The 17,020-nt window shown below is 35.4% G+C and overlaps 2 protein-coding genes across 2 annotated transcripts; one reads left to right on the forward strand and one right to left on the reverse strand.

The window, feature by feature from the left end:
* The first annotated feature begins 1,971 nt into the window (after positions 1-1,971).
* On the forward strand, positions 1,972-10,439 carry LOC145562007 (mechanosensitive ion channel protein 2, chloroplastic-like). The gene is made up of 14 exons (XM_081622152.1): positions 1,972-2,125; positions 2,218-2,386; positions 2,491-2,550; positions 3,124-3,281; positions 3,920-4,043; positions 4,295-4,392; positions 4,566-4,679; positions 5,110-5,170; positions 5,611-5,760; positions 5,890-6,000; positions 6,385-6,552; positions 6,663-6,776; positions 6,966-7,022; positions 9,142-10,439. Exons 2-14 carry the CDS (start codon positions 2,309-2,311, stop codon positions 10,006-10,008), a joined length of 2,160 nt encoding a protein of 719 aa, XP_081478278.1. The 5' UTR covers positions 1,972-2,125; positions 2,218-2,308; the 3' UTR covers positions 10,009-10,439.
* A 796-nt stretch (positions 10,440-11,235) lies between these two features.
* Positions 11,236-16,123, reverse strand: LOC145562008 (O-fucosyltransferase 39-like). The gene is made up of 10 exons (XM_081622153.1): positions 15,506-16,123; positions 14,164-14,226; positions 13,983-14,061; positions 13,767-13,837; positions 13,582-13,670; positions 13,281-13,484; positions 12,666-12,933; positions 12,336-12,563; positions 12,041-12,238; positions 11,236-11,810 (listed from the first exon to the last, which is right to left on the reverse strand). Exons 1-10 carry the CDS (start codon positions 15,617-15,619, stop codon positions 11,601-11,603), a joined length of 1,524 nt encoding a protein of 507 aa, XP_081478279.1. The 5' UTR covers positions 15,620-16,123; the 3' UTR covers positions 11,236-11,600.
* Positions 16,124-17,020: the final 897 nt, after the last annotated feature.

Below are 17,020 nucleotides of genomic sequence, written 5' to 3' on the forward strand. Positions count from 1 at the left end.
CAAATAGGTCACTTTTTTCCTAATTCTAATTAATTTTTTTTCTTATTTTATATTTGATGATTTATTAAATTGTATTTAAAAAATTTAAAAAAAAATAAAAATAAAAAAAAAAAAACCCACCACATACAAGCGCTCAACCCCTATCCCCGCCAGCCACTGCACAAACCACATCCCCCGGAGGTATCTAAAAAATTAAGGGGGGTTTTTTTTTATCTTGAAAAAGTGTTTATTTTTAGAAAAAAATTTACAAAATTTTAAAAGTTAATTAAAATAATACATTTTAATTAAATTTTTAAAAATTGGTCAACCACACAATGACATGTGGCATAAACAACCCAAATAACCGGTTACACTTAAAGGAAATTGGTCATGACTTATTTTGAGAAAATACCCTATAAAGGTCTACTTACTCTAGGTTAATCAAAAAATTTGCTTATTTTGGGAAGATCGAGCAAAGGTTTGCTTATTATTGACAAATTTTCCTTTTCATAATTTGTTGTAATACACAATTAATGATATTTAGCAATAAATAAATGATAATTAAAAGTTCTAATTTGAATGTTTCTAGTCTGATATGAATTTATTAATTAATAAATATGTAATAAGTACCCGAAACAAGTTGAAGAGAACATGTCCTAACCCTAAAGGATCTCCTCCATCAAACCATCACCTCATTTGATCATTATCCTAATTCCCAACCCACATTATTTAACTTAGGGTTTGTTTGGCATTGTTCTGGTTTTCTGTTTTTTGGTTTTTTATTTTTTAAAAGTATATGATAAATGTCCCATAATGAATCAAAAATCATTTAAACTTATTAAAATCATGATAATTTTGAAAACTGACAATAGAAAAGTGAAAACACCTTTTTCTTGTTTCCTGTTTTTGGTTTTTGGTTTTAAAAAAAAAACAGGAAATTGAAAACCAAAAATAATGCCGAACAAGCCCTTAGCTACACATTTTGTGACTGGCCCATGTGGCCACTTGTAAAAATAACCCTATATCACTAACGTAACCTTATAAAGGCTATAACATTAATGAAGTAGTCATTATGGGACTATAATGACTGACTGCATATAAGAATTTGGGTGCCTATTAAAAAAAATTGTGTAATTTAATGTTTATATAGTTAAATGTGAACTTGTAAAGTGAACACGCCATATAAAAGAATTGGAGCTAAAATTTTATCAAAAATTCTTTGAATTAAATATATCCACTATCTTATATATACACTACGTACTTCATATTTCCTCCGTTTTGCAATAATTGTAACACTTTCTTTTTATGTGTGGAGTATATGTCATAATAATTGTAACACTTATCAAAGACCTATTATTTTATTATATCTCTCTACTAACTTCACATTCACAAATAGTTTATTATTTATCTCTTCAACCAACCACTTACACGTGTTTTTATACGTGGTTGACCACACCGTGTACCCCGGGTTACTATGTAGAGGTTACCTAATCGGTCAAGGTTTACTTATTCTGGAATTACTCGGTCGGTTAGCATGTTTTCCTTGTAAGGATATGTTCTGATTTACTAAATTGAGCTGAACTGAATTAAACTGAAATTAAGCTGAAAAGGACAGGTCCTAACCCTTGAACGACCGAATAACCCAAAATAAGTAGCTCCTGAATAAGTAACCTTGGCTACACGGCCGTGACAAGTCATTTATGAAAATTTGTGATAAGATATAATAATTAGATATTTAATTGGAAGATTGGCAATTGTTTTGGGCGTTTATTAGGATCACGAGAAGTTCATGTAAATTCCGTCATATCACTCCGTAATCTGTAAGACCGTAACCCATTAACCAATTACGGAGTAGCTCTTTGGTTGCTTCACCTAGACGCCAAATTATAGCCGACCACAAACAAGACAATTTTCCACGTGGAAAATCCCAGACACAAATTTTTATTTTTTGATTTTATTTTCATAAAATTTTCCGTGCAAATTGTCAGAATTTCTAACCTCCCTTTTCACTTTCCCCATTTTGTCTCTCTCCTCCTTTTTCATTCCATTTCTCAACTATATCCGAATATCCGACGCTAATTGAAGAAAATACTTTCACAATTAACCTAATTCTTCGTTCATTTTCATCAAATTATCTTCAATTGAGGTTTAAGTTGTTAATTTTTCATCATTTTCCCAACAAAAATTATGGAAATTTTTAAAATGAGGTGACGTTCAATTTTTAATTTTTTTTCCTAGGGTTTCGGCGTAATCGGTTTGAATATTGTGGAATTTGAAATAGAGCTATGATTTTGGGCGAATTTTGAGTGTATCAATCATCAAACAAACAATGGCACTTACTGGTTCCTTGCAATTATCTCCGTCATTGGGGATTTGCAGGAGCCAAGAGCGAAGTAAACAACTTAAGGTACTTTAATTATTGTAATTAGCTTTAAATTTTGATTCATTTTGCTTGTATGATTGTAATTATTGAAAATTATGCTATGAAGTTGCTTACGATTGTTGTTTCAGTATGTTTCAGGAAGAGGGAATCAGCATTTGCTCTTCACTACGTTATCTTCATGTGCTTCTGTAAGTTTATTCTTGTTCATATCATTAATTTCTTGTTATTGTTGTAATTTGTATTGAGCAATTGATTAGGGATTAGCTGCAAATTTTGTATATAATTTGGGTAGTGATCAAAATGCCGAAACTAGTAGCTGGTTGAGTTGATTTTGGATAGTTATTATGCCACTGGTTGAATGTTTAGGTAATGACATTTTATGATTATTAGGTATTCTAGTTGAAACATGCCCAATTGAAGAGAGATAATGATACTTTTTGTTTTTATGTCTCTATGTTAAAATGTTTGATTAGTGATTTAATGGTCTGCTAAAGTTGGATTGCTGTGTTACAATACTTTGGTGTGTTTTTATCTTTCACCTATTGCTGGTGTTGTTGGAAGCTTATAAAAATAATTATAATGTCAAAATAATTGTTTGTATTTGCTGACTAGTTAGAGGGTTAGAGAGACTGCAATGATTCTTGGTCAATTGATTTGTGTTGTTTCACTCTGTAATCTGTAGTAGTATTGTGAACTGAAATATTATTCAAGTCTGATAGCTTCTCTGCATCTTACTTATTATTCTCTGTTTTCAATAACAGAGACAAGATTCATGGACACATCGGTTATCATCTAGTGTAAATAAACCACTATGTAGCCTGCCTTACAGGTGCAGTGTCCTGAAATGCCATTCTTTTCTATTTTTGGGTCACAATATTGCAATTCCTAGCATGGAGACTGCTTCTGTGGCATTGACAAGGTAAGCTCTTCAAGCTGTTTTATGACTTTTGCAAAGTTTTTAACCCCCCCCCCCCCCCCCCTCCCCCAATTCCTCCACCACCTTTTTTTTTTTTTGCCCCTGAAGAGGAGGGGGGTTGTAAGGATCAAAGGTTGCTGCAACTTTTAGGCTTTGCATATAATTAGAGTCATTTGAGTTTGAGTCATGCTGTAAAGATTCAGTTTGTCAGACTTTTGGTTAGTGGACTACAGAAGCACTTTGATGCCCTCATTCCCTGCACTGAGTGGAAAATCAAAGAAGAAAAATATTATTTTGGGTACATTTGATCTTGAAAGCAAGATTGTTATGATATTTTATTTACTTAAATTTACCATTTTGAAGATGTACAGCCTAATGGGTGTAAATGCTGTTCCCATAAGAAGGCATTAAGAGCTGAAAGGATTTTTTATTTTTATTTTTATTTTTTTAATTTTTAATTTTAATTTTTTATTTTTATTGCAAGGGACTAAATAGTATTCCTACCCTTAAGATCCTAGGCTTCCATGATTGCTAGATTGCTTTCTCCCTCATTGTCCATTTCGTGGGGGTAATGGTGTGTTCTTATTCTATCTTTTTTTTTTTTTTTTTTTTTTTTTTTTTTAATCATGGTTATCGTGCAGGTCATGCAATACTTTACAAGCTAGTCCCCTTCTCAATAAATTGGTTCCAGCTGTTGGCATTATCATATTCACTCTATGGGGTTTGGGGCCACTCATGCGAATGAGTAGAAACATTTTTTTAAAGGTAAGGCGCTTTTATGCTTGCCTGCAGTCTGCTACATCATGCTTTTGAAGTAAAACCGTTCTTTATGTTAGTTGTTAGTGAAATTTTGGGTTTAATTTGCAAGCTGATGCTAGTTTACGAATTTAGAGCCATTGTTGTGGTATACTTATGTTTTGACTGGATTTTCTCTGACAGAATACAAGTTTCTGCAATTTTAGATATACAACCTGCATCATCCTGTTACCTGATAGCCCGATTTTTTTGACATGTAGAAAACTGACAGCACTTGGAAGAAAAGTACAACAAACCTTGTTTTGACATCTTATCTGCAACCCATGTTGCTGTGGACTGGCTTATTTCTTATATGCAGGTCCTTGTTAGCTACACTTTTCTAAATTTATTTGTAGTGTGCTGTATTATTTGTGTCAAATATTTTCCTTTGGTCTTTAATAAAGTAACATTTTGTGTCATTTGTATCCATTGTTAATGGGTTAATTGTGCTTCTTGATGATGGTTTTTTATTACAACTTTTGCATTGTATAGGGCTTTGGATCCTATTGTAATGCCTACAGAAGCTAGCGAGCTTGTCAAGCAACGATCTCTGAGTTTCGTGAAGTCACTCTCAACAGTTCTGGCATTCGCCTACTGTTTGTCAAGGTTTTTATTTATTTATTTTTCCTTTTCTTTTATATTGCCTGCTGTGGAGATAGGGCCAGGTTTTGACTTTAGGCTGGTTTTTGACTAAATATTGAAAGCAGTCTTTCACGGTGCTTAATTTGACACCGTTCTGTCCTCTACAGTCCTGTCATATGCTCCTCCTCACCCCCTCCCCCCTTTCTCTCTTGAAAGTAAACTTAATCTTCTGGTATCGACTAGTTAAGGGATCACTACTTCTACTTAAATGATACTTCTAATCTTTCCAAACCCTACCCATGGATACTATGTGTAATCTGTATGCTTGTCAGTTGTCACTTCTCACTTCTCACTTGTCTTGTGGAGTCTCTATTTTCAGGAACTTTTTATTGAAGTTTTGATGTTATTTTTATTGTATTGTGGTATTGATCATTTAATATCGATTTTATTGCAGTGTGATTCAGCAAGTTCAGAAATACTTGACGGAGGCTAATGATCCCTCTGATGCACGAAATGTATGTTCCTACACTTTGCTGTTTTGAGGCACTAAAAAAAATACTATGAATCTAAGCATATAGTTTCAATCTGCCTTCAGCAGGAGATAAAATTTCATATTCATACACAAACTGTTGTATATATTTGTAGTCTATCGCGGTCTCCACTTTCCATTGTCTCCACTAAAAATAATTTATGTTCAACTTAGCTAGAGCTTACAAATGGTCGCAAAACATACTAGTTACCTCAGTGCAACCTTTTCTTTGAATTTCCTTTTATTTATGGTATGGCAATAGGTAAGTGACATGGCATAAACTTTACTAAACACTTTTACTTATATTCTCCCTGTACTGGACTTCTAAATTTAGGCTGGAAATTGCAGTACTTTTGCATTGTTTTAGATGTTGTCATATTGTTGATATTGCCAACGTTCTGATAGAAGCTCACTGTGCCTTTACAGATGGGTTTTCAATTTGCTGGTAAAGCTGTATACTCTGCAGTTTGGGTTGCAGCGGTTTCACTGTTCATGGAGCTGTTGGGTTTCTCTACCCAGAAGTGGATGACTGCTGGAGGCCTTGGAACTGTGCTGCTGACACTTGCTGGACGTGAGGTATGTTGCTGCAGTGTTTTTTTGGTAGATGTATTTTTGCATAATGGTGTTAAAATCATCATTATAGTGCAAACAGAACTTTTGACTTAGCTGTGGAAGTAACCATCTCAATCTGTTCCTGGTCTGCAGATATTTACAAATTTCTTGTCAAGTATAATGATTCATGCTACACGACCATTTGTATTGAATGAATGGATTCAAACAAAAATTGAAGGGTATGAAGTCTCAGGCACTGTTGAGGTTTGTATCCTAACATTAATAAATGGTCCATACTCTTACATCCCCACCAAACACAGTAGGGGTTCAAGGAAAAACATTAAGAGTTCTGGAGGAAGATAGCTTTCTGATTTTAGACTGCTCTATGTACTCCATTGACGTTGTGCTACTAGCGAATATGTTTTTTTGTTCATTAGTCTGGGCAAGCTCCTTTTCCTTTTTCGGATGGTTCCTCATGGCGATTCATGTTAACCAACCCCAATTCATTTTGGGACTAAGGCTGTGCTGCTGTTGTTGTTGCTGTATTAGTTTGGGCAAGGATTTAACTAGAATATCTCATTGTAGTAGTGTATATGCATCATAATTACTTTCAATTGATTGTCTCTCTCTACGTTTGTTATACAACAGCATGTGGGGTGGTGGTCACCGACAATTATAAGGGGGGAAGATCGTGAGGCAGTTCATATCCCTAACCATAAGTTCACAGTGAATGTGGTGAGAAATCTCAGTCAAAAATCTCATTGGCGAATCAAAACCCATCTTGCAATCAGTCACCTTGATGTTAGTAAAATTAATGTAAGTGATCTTGATCATATTTGTGTTGCTAATCTTGCTATTATTGTCTTGGTGCACCTAGTGGACTGACCTTTCACACGATTACAATATTCCACATTCAAAATTTACAGAATATTGTTGCGGACATGCGTAAAGTCTTGGCCAAGAATCCTCAAGTTGAACAGCAAAAGCTTCATAGAAGAGTATTTTTGGAAAACATCAATCCTGAAAATCAAGCTCTTCTGGTGAGTACAGATAAGTGCTTGTCACTTATTGTTGTTTCTTTGAATTTGTCGTAACTCTGTACTAGATTTTAGATTCTACTCTTTTTATTGGACATGGGACTCTTCTTTGATACCAAAACTTCGTCCTTGTCAGTTATAGAACCATTTCAGTTATCTAATTCTTCTTACATAATGGTGGATACGGTACAGATATTGATTTCCTGTTTTGTGAAGACGTCACATCATGAAGAGTATTTGTGTGTTAAGGTAAGTTTGGGTTTCAATTTTTTCTTAGTAAGTTACTTCTAGCGTATAAGTTTAATTTTTGAGATTGCCCATATGTTTATGTGTAGTCCATACATGTTTTTTTTTTTTATTCTCTTCAACAAAAACTCAAAAACTTGCTTTGATTGTCTACGTAACTTGACTTATGTTACTCCCTCTATTTTTAAATACTTGCTCCACTTTTCTTTTTCGGCTGTTTTTAAATACTTGCTCTATTTCCTTATTTGGAAAGCTTTTACATTATTAAATTAATTTCTCTCACTTAGTGGACCCACCATGATCATATTTCATTATTTTCATATTATCTCTTTTTCAATTTTCTCCACTACTTTTGCTTTTTACAATTTTTTACTCTTCTACCTACCCCACTACCTCCATATTTTATTACTACCTCCGTTACATATTAGTTGCAACTTTCACCTTGACACGGATTCTAAGACAAAAGTTCATAATTATGGATTAGTGAATAAAAAAATAGTTAATTAAGCAAGGTAGGAGAGAGAAAGTGAAGGTAATTAATAAATTACCCACCACCATCAACAACACCCACTCCACCACCGTAGGCCAGCAGCATTCACTCCACCACCGTCGGCCAGCAGCAGCCACAAGCACCCCCAAACAACCCTTAAACCACCACCGCAGCCCGAACAACCTCAAAACCAACCCAAAATCACCCACAATCAACCCAAACGACGACATCGAAACCACCACCTCAGCCCAAACAACCCCAAAAACCACCCCCACAGCCCAAACAGCCCTAAGATCACCACCTCTCAACCCAAACGACACCAAAACCACCCCTTCTCAATTCTAACCACACCAAAACCAACTCCTCTCAGCCGAACCACCCCAAAACCACCAACACTCGCCATAAACCAACCCAAAACAGCCACCCTTATTCAGCCCCAAAATCACCCTCACTCACCCTAAACCAACCCAAAACTACCCTTACCCACCTTGAACCACACCGAAACCACCCCAAATTAGCCCATTCACCCCTCAAACCATTAGATGTAAACAATTAAAAAAAAAGAAGAGAGAGAAAGGAACAGTAAGGGGCGACTTTGAATATGGTGATGAGCAGCGATGACGTTAACGGTGGTGGTAGATGTAGCGGCGACGTTGACGGTGGTGGTTAGATGCGGCAGCGATAGCGACGTTGAGAATGGGGTGTTGGGTGTGCTGACAATTTTGTGGGAGTTACCCACTTGAAATCTTGAATGAATCTTTGGAATGGAATTGTTTTAATTTATGTTATAAGTTAGATTAGGAGTTTAATGAAATCTGATTTAGGTAGTTAATAGTGTTTATGAGTTTTTTAGTAAGGGTAACTTACTAAAATAGGAAAAAAATGGAAAGTTGCAACTAATGTGTAGCACCCCATTTTGGCAAAAGTTGCAACTAATATGTAACGGAGGTAGTACTTTCTCCAATTTCTCCTAAAACTCCGTGCATGGAGAAATGGAGCAAGTATTTAAAAACCGAGGGAGTAGTAGATATGACTATTAGTAAATTCTACTCTCCATCCCTTAATAATTTTCACTCTTATAGTCTTATCCTTTTGGTTTGTCGAAAAAGAATAAAAATACAGTCACACTTCCAATTCTAGTTGACTTTCCCTTCTCTCTCCATCACATCATCCCCTTGTCAGTTTATCATTGTATTCCCTCTTACATTACTTTTCTCTCTTTTCGCTACTAAATTTTATTTTAACATTTGATAGCTATCCTTGTGTGCCAAAGCCAAAATTATAAATTTTAAGGGATAGGCGAGTATTCATGTTCATAGGAAGTAATTGTGTATGGGGAGTATCTGTGTGTGTTGATACCTGCTTATGTGGAGGCAAGTGATAGGGATGGGGGGAGTACATTATTCAATCCTCACAATTAAGTTTTCCTCTAGATCTTTCTTGCTGTTCTTTGAAACAATTTTTTCTTCTCATATTTCCACCTTTGAATTTAAGTAAGCATATATGTAGAAATGAAAAGGTAAATATATTTATCTACTTCGAAATTGAGACTCCCCGGACATCCAAAAATATGTAGTAAATGCTAGACTATTTTCTGAATGGACAGAGTACTTATGTTGGTTGGGGTTGCAGGAAGGTATATTGTTGGATCTTTTGAGGGTTGTCAGCCATCACAGGGCTCGACTTGCCACACCAATTAGGACTATACAGAAGTATTATAATGAGCCTGATTTGGACAACATGTCATTTTCAAGTTCATTTTTCACTCGTGGTGGACCTGTGTCAAAAAGCCAAATGCTTCTCATTGAACCTCCTTACAAGATAAATGGAGAAGATAAGTCAAAATCTCAGGCTCGAACAGTTCGTGGAATCGGAGAGCAAGACAGTCGTGGCACAGGACAGCCACCAGGAGACCAGAAGACTGATGATAGTAAAGTCAAAGGAACATCAGCACCTGACTTAGATAAGAAAGAAAACGTTAAACATGGTAACAAGGCTGAGGGTAAAGTGGGCGAGACTTTGCATTCAAGATCGAGAGATGAAAGCAAGGCTTCCGTGGCTTCCAAAATGGATCGGAAGGCTGATAGCAAGCCTACTGGAAATTCTACATCTAGGCCCATCTCGGAGTTGGGAAAGGACACAACGGATGCTGCAGGCTCACACTCCAAAACTGCAGGCTCCGTTAGTGAAAACACATCGAAGAATTCGGAGAATGTACTACAACCATTGAATACTGAAACTCATGCTTTAAATGACAAAACAACCGGCTCTCAGTCCAAACAGGTAGAGAAATCGACATCATCTGAATCATCCAAACAAACATCAGCTTCCTTGGAAGAGAATATAGTTCTTGGGGTTGCATTGGAGGGGTCAAAGAGAACCCTACCTATAGAGGATGAGCTTGATTCACCTCCAACTCCAGCAGAGGCTAAAGATTTAGCTGCACGGAGTAGTGGACCTGGAAATTCTGCAGGAGAGAAGGATGGAAAAGACAAGTAGGAAAGTAATTATTTCAATTGACCTTTGCTTGCACAAACTAATCCCTCAAGCTTCGTTGGGCTTCATTGCTCCTTGTAAATCGCTAAAGAGCTAGTTTACCATTTCATTGCCAGTTGGGTGTGGTATTTGTTTGACACCGAACTGGCAAGCTATCAGGTGTTGATATGCAATTATTAGGAGTCTACGGTGTTTAGATTTGTGTCATAGCAGAATTGCAGTTCTCTGGTGTTGAGACTTGACATTCTTCATTAATCTCCTCCAAATTGTTCCATATTAAGCTCCAGTGTCATATCCATTCTGGGTAGTAAAGTTGATGTTGAGGTAGGAAGATATATTTTGATTCCAGTATACGGAGTATCAATTACCAATGATTCATTCTTATATTGTGTGGTTCAAGTTCGGCCTTTCAAGTGAAAAAGTAAGCTGCTCTATATATGCACCTGGTACCTGTTTGGATGATATAAAAGTACTCATTTGCATTTTTTTGTGAAGTGTAGAACATTTTAAAGTTGTTTGGTTCACAAAAATGCAAGTGTGTTTTTTTAACAAAATGGCTGAAATTGTTACCTAATCATTCTTGTGTAATTTTACACAGCTAATTTGGTACGAGACTGAAGTTCAACTCCCTAGGAAAGTAACTTCCTTTTGTTAGGAATCTCATAATATGAACTAACTTAGTGGCTCCTCATTTACTCCAGTATGCAGGAGGCTGCACAATGTTAATAATGCAAACGAGATTTGATTTTGCCCCTCAACTAGCTTCATTATTTAACTAATTAAACTAATTGACATTCACTCTGGATGGTCCTCACTAGCATTGCCTCACACGTCTATCCCCACCAAAATATTACCTCACAGGGGTTCTAATAGTCCCTCCTATAATTCAGAACAGATGTGCGCATGTGAGGTAAATCCAAAATAAAAAGCTCATACAAGCATGTGAAGGCAATTCCAATAATGATGAACGTTCATTGGTATCCCTTATCACCCTATCTTCTCACTTTTTCTAGCTCCAAAGACAGTATTGGAGGCAAATGCTCGTGAATAAGGATGCTGACAAACAACTAGTACTCGAGTAGGGAGATCAGAACAATCTAGAACATTAAGTCAGAAATTTTACAGGAAGCCAAAAAAAGAAAAAAGTCAAAAATCTAATATTGAAATATAAAGTGTAAAATTACAATATAATCTAATCCAACAAGAATCAATGTGCATAAACAACTTGGGTAGTAAAGAAGTAGCACGGTTCAACTCGTATAAATAATCGCAGTGGAAGAGTTCTATCAAGAACAAGTAATCCTTTGTACAATGATCGATTCAAGTAAAGATATGTATCTACTATTCATTACTCATATATCAACATCCCAAAATGATAAACTTGGCCTCTCAAACCATACATCTACTCTGGCCTTCTGGCTGTAACACGTTCAATACTATGTGACATTTACAAGTAAAACCAATGGGCTAGAGTTTTATTGGAATGCTTACAAGAACCCACATATAAGTGATATAACTATAGGGTGAGACTACAAAAATCATGTGTAGTAACTAGTAAGGTAAGGAAACAACTAAAGACCGTATATTAACAAATCTCAAGCACGGCACATACAATCCGGAGCAGGGTATGTGTAAATAGATTGCTTTGGTTTGCGTAATCGTAGCTGACCGTGTCTGTAATGGTGTCCCTCGGCTACTGCTTGTCTGAAATCTACCCAACTCATGTTTTTGTCTAAAAAGATCTGACCCAACATACCCATGTTGGGCCTAATAGTCTTCAAACTCTCATACGTTCGATGCCCAACCTGTAAACATTTAATACAATGTCTCTTGTTAATTTCCAAGACAAGAGAGTTCTAGTTATGTATAATGCCAAACATAATCGTTTAAGTCAGGAAGTTCTAAAAGAACTTAAACCTGAAATTAATGTACCATGCATTATTTTGTAATAAAGTTTAGTATTATGATATAGAGAGCAATAATGATGAATTTTCTGATATAAGAAGCCATATTATTCTCCATCTAAAGTGCTTACCAGAGCATTATGCATGTTTCCTGGAGAAGCTGAAATAAAAATGTCACTATGCATGCTGACATAATAGTCAAGAGCCGCTAGCAAGGAAGCCTTCCCCTTGATTCGTGCACGCTCATCAGCGGAAGCAAGGCTCTTTTTATCTTCCATCAGAGGAAACAGTCTCCGTAAAGTCTCTAACCTAGCTTTTCCGCCATAAACCTAAAAGATTGATGTTAACACGTAAAAAAATTGTCATTAGTCAATCAATTAACTTTGTTTTTCTGGTTCAACAATACGACAAGTAGTTTATTACTACCTTGTGCGAGGCAAGATATAAACGTGTATTGTTATCAAATCCCAGAGCAGCTAGAAGTAGTCCAACTTCTTCTGGGGTCATCGGGCAACGCCCTTGACTTCTTAACTCCTCATCAGTAAACTGAGAGTTCAGAACTCTTCCTTGCCACATTGCCTGCCTATACCTTGCTAGAGCCAGCTTTTCTGCTTTACCGCCACCAAAATCACAGGCTGAATGGGCAGCCATGTCCTGCACAAATGGAATATTTGAAAAATGCAGATACAATTAAAAACCAAAAATTAGTAAAACATACTGTATATAACCAACATGATAATCAAGTGTACAACATACCTTATCAAATCGGAGGTGTAAAACAACAAACTTCTGTGGCTCTCTTGACCCTTTCCTGTAAGAAAACTGTCGAAGTAACCCATGCTCTGGTTCACTTTTCAAAGATGGGTATTGGAGCCGTCTCACAAGAGCATCACCAAGTGCTCTGATGTGTGGGACAAACGTCAGTGCCTGAAAATTAACCTTACAGCGTAGACGTTGAAGGTCTTCAGGCATATTATCAAACGCTAGACGATGAGAAAAAGGAGAAATTGCAGCAATCCCATAGCTGAAGCACACAAACAAAGAATCAGCATTAGCGTTGCAAAGACAATTATATATTTCCACTAGCCTGAGCGCTAGCATTCCGTAATGTATTTTTCTCATGTTATTAAAACTTTAAAATTTTCACTTTCATTTGCATCTAGAAAACAAAGAAAGAGCCTTGCAGTCTTATAACCAAGGTAACATGTTATTCCTGGCATCACATTCACTAACTCAATGTTAATGTGGGAACATTAACATGAAGTGTAACAGCTTAATTGTATTTTAACATGACGCGTGCTTTGTTTGTAGTGGACATCTTTAAATAGCGTAAAGCTTAATAATATATCAAGTCAACAGTCTGTGCATCACCTTTGAAGTACAGGCAACACGTTCTCAGAGTACCAATGAACTGAAGCATGCACAGGTGCAGTTTTAACTCTGGTTTCACGAATCGCAGTGGAATAGAACTCCCTGGTGCTCCATGCATACTCAAATGGTAGCTCCTTAACTATGTTAATGTCATCCTTTAAGACATCAATAAAGTGATCCACATCAAAAATTTCTTCAAATGAACTGCCAAAAGGAAATTGAACACAACTTCAGAGTGTGACTCCACAAACATATTTTAGATCCCAAAAGAATATGTATTGCATCACTTATTCATAAATACCTCGAGTCCTTCCAAACAGGATTAACTTCAAGTAGGGGAATCACCAATGTCGCATTCAGAATCTTAGCAACAGCTACAGCATCACATATCTGGAAAAAAATTACAAATTCTCAGTTACAGCATCTCAAATTTAGACAAAAATAAAGAAAATGATAGTTGGCAAAAATCTTAACATCCTTACTTACCCCCATGCGTTGCTGGTTCAGACCTCCATCAAGAAATACTTGGAGGTATCCAGATGAGTTAGTTGGCTTTTCTGCATAAATAAGAAAAGGCTAATGAGAGACTATCATCACAACTTGAACAAAAGATTATAACAAATAATAAATATAAACTTTGTTCTTTCGTGGAGGGAAAATGCCACATATATATCATCACTATTGTTAAATTACAGTGCTCACCAGATTTAGAACTTATTCCACATGGTCTCCATCCTTGATCAGGTAACGGGGACCAAAGTTCGGAAGGCTCGTCATTTGACTAGGAAGTGGAAAACAACGTAAAAGACATCAGATTGTGAAAAAAAAAAAAAGACAAACAAGGAGTATCAAATGAGACGATGTCCAATATATATTTACTCACAGGTTCACTTTTAAGAGCATCTTTCAGAAGATTTGAGTGTCGAGGTTTTACAGACAGCCATTCCTGCCAAGGTAAAGAGATTCAAGTCAGCACCTCTAATTCTCCAAACTATAGTTTTGTTTCAATATGCACATAGCAGTATAGCACATTTTAAAAGACCGTCCGAAAATTATTCACATCACCCTATAGTTTGAAAAAGGGATATCTTTCTCTTGAGGGAATTAGATAAAAAGGTATCAGTATTTAACTAAGAATTGCCAAAACAAGTAGTACAGTTTAATTCAAGCTGCCTTTGTCACAAGAACAGACCAATCAACATAGAGCACTGCTAGCAAGAAGCTGTAAGCATCAACCAAATACTGTTTAACATAAATGCAATATGCTTTTACTATTTTTTTGCTTGACATTAAGTTCTGCTGCTATAAAAGCCAAACATAGTATAATCCTGAGCAAGAATCACCAAAACTAATAAAAGAGCATCCCGTGAACCATATTTATTCAATGTTCACTATAGTTGAATATAAATCTAATATGAACCTTATTGTTAGCTCGGAAACAATTAACAAATGCTGCATACTAGCGCTCCCAGCTAACAAGAAGATTAGGAGGCTCGCACGCTTATGCTCCCTCAACTATCACCAATAGAATTCAATTGACATCATCATTCACCTATTATGACATCAGTAAACCCATAAAATCTATAAATAGGTACAAAATGAACCATTACATGCTGAAGCAAAAAGAGACAAACAGCTATTCCCCAAAATACACAAATTAAGCAAAATCAACACACTATGATGTAAATGTCCTAATCAACATGACGCCACATAATTATCAAAAACTAGTTAATTTTAAGAAAACAATAGAAATTACTACAAACTCCAGCACTTGACATCTCAACCGTAGAATCATTCAATTTCTTGTATTATTTTTGCTAATTATAGCTAAATAGCAATCTTAATCAAATAATCTAACAAAACAGCAGTCTAAAGGTTCGACGCCTTGAATTAATTCTGCATTACATGACCAAATATATCATAAAAATTACCCATTTTATACAAATTAAATGAAATTACTCCAAAAAGAAAGAAATATTGCCATTTACAACCATTAATGAAGAGTTCCAACTTTTCCTAAAACTATCGTCGGTCTTCACATCTAAGACTCTTGTCAACTAGTTCACATTGAGAAAGTCAAAGAATTATTATAATTATCTAAAACACATCAAGATCACAACGTCTATCAAATTTAACCCAATTAAAAACTTAAAATAAGAGAATTATAATAAAATTAATAGCAATTTTATGAAATTGAAATGAATTGAAGAAGAGTAAGAACATACAGAGTATAGATTAGGAGAATTATCAGCAGAAACCAATAAAATTGGGAAAATCAGCAGCATCAACAAGAAACCCATTTCTTCTTTTCTTCTGAACTTCATTGTATTACTATACATACCCAGTTGAAGATTCAGGAAAATCTAACAATGCCCAGAAAAATTAAAGAAAACCCCAGAAAAATTAAAGAAGAACCCTAACTGAAGGAATCAATTTCTAAATTTCCCACTAAAAAAACAGCTGATTTATAAAGGGGTATTAATTACTGGGAAATAAGCGCCATAAAAGGAAAGAACACTAAAAAAATCAGGACTTTAATTATTAAGTCACAGTCCCAACTCACATGTTACAAAATGAAGAAAGAAAGGTTGGAAATTGGAAAATAATAGCACTGAATTTATGGGATTTTCTTTTAATTTCTAACTATATTATAGAGTAGGAAGTTATACAAAGAAGATGATGAAAGTTTGTTTTTACAACGGATATACTGGTGAAAAAGGTGAAAGAGATTGAATTTTTATTGAAGGGTATATTTTGGAGAATTAAGGACACCTCAAAAGACAAAAAATTAGGAGAGAGAAAGAAAAAGAGGTGGCTAAAATCGTCAAGGAATTTGGATTTTATTGGTTGGTGCAAAAATTAATAATAAACCAAAAATAAAGTTTTGGGTTCTCTCCCCCTTATTATAAAAACAAAAAGAAATAAAATGAAATGAAAAAAAGAAAAAAAAAAAAAAAAAAAAAAAAGAATAAAAGAAAAGAAAAGGTGTAAAAATTGATAATGGTTATGAATCATAATTGCAAACAGAGAAGGGACAGTTGGGTGGTTTATGCTCGTGTCACCGACACTTTTCTCACGACTCAACTCCTTCAATCTCCACCTTTATGCGTGTGGACCGCATATAACGGTATAGTGTAGCCTCTACTACGCTAGCTATGACTATTATGGACTATTTATCGGTTTATTCATTCTCAAGATCTCAACATGCTAACTTTATGAGTTAAGTATAAAACAAGGGACTCAATTCTTGCAAAATGCGGGGAAAGGGGACTCTATTTATTTTATAGAGAGAAAAGGGACTGGGCTAGAATGAGTTTGGGTTTTCGGTGGGTTCTAATTAATTAAGGGAAAGAATTGAGTCCCCTTGGTTAAACAATTGAGTCAATTTGGTCAACTAAAAAAAAGGAGTATGTTTTTTTTGTTTTTTTTTTTTTGGTACATATTTTAATTTAAGACCAATAAAAAAAGAGTTCCTTACTCTTTTTGGAACAAAAATAAAGCATAAAATTACAATACTTTGAATGTTTATTTTCTTCATCATCTTCATTACATCCTCGACCTTCTAACTCCACATTTCTCTTTAATTAAAATTATGACCATCTCATAAACTAACTCTGACTCACGTGGACTGTCAACCAACCTACCACCTAATATAATCACACCCATCCACTTGTTTGTAGTTTGGGCATATTAGAAATCTCATAAAAGGATGCTTGACTTTCTTAGAAACTCTCCTTAAT

This window comes from Chenopodium album, chromosome 10, assembly GCF_948465745.1.
Source record: "Chenopodium album chromosome 10, dcCheAlbu1.1, whole genome shotgun sequence".
NCBI classification, from domain to species: domain Eukaryota; kingdom Viridiplantae; phylum Streptophyta; class Magnoliopsida; order Caryophyllales; family Amaranthaceae; genus Chenopodium; species Chenopodium album.

Excerpts from the sequence above, each read along its gene's own strand:
- LOC145562008 (XM_081622153.1), bottom strand. The coding sequence starts at position 15,619 with ATGTATAGTAATACAATGAAGTTCAGAAGAAAAGAAGAAATGGGTTTC. Across the intron at positions 14,227-15,505 it reads ATTCTCCTAATCTATACTCT|GAATGGCTGTCTGTAAAACC; the intron begins GTATGTTCTTAC and ends TTACCTTGGCAG. Across the intron at positions 13,838-13,982 it reads TGGAATAAGTTCTAAATCTG|AAAAGCCAACTAACTCATCT; the intron begins GTGAGCACTGTA and ends TTATTTATGCAG.
- LOC145562007 (XM_081622152.1), top strand. The coding sequence starts at position 2,309 with ATGGCACTTACTGGTTCCTTGCAATTATCTCCGTCATTGGGGATTTGC. Across the intron at positions 4,393-4,565 it reads GGCTTATTTCTTATATGCAG|GGCTTTGGATCCTATTGTAA; the intron begins GTCCTTGTTAGC and ends TGCATTGTATAG. Across the intron at positions 6,001-6,384 it reads AAGTCTCAGGCACTGTTGAG|CATGTGGGGTGGTGGTCACC; the intron begins GTTTGTATCCTA and ends GTTATACAACAG.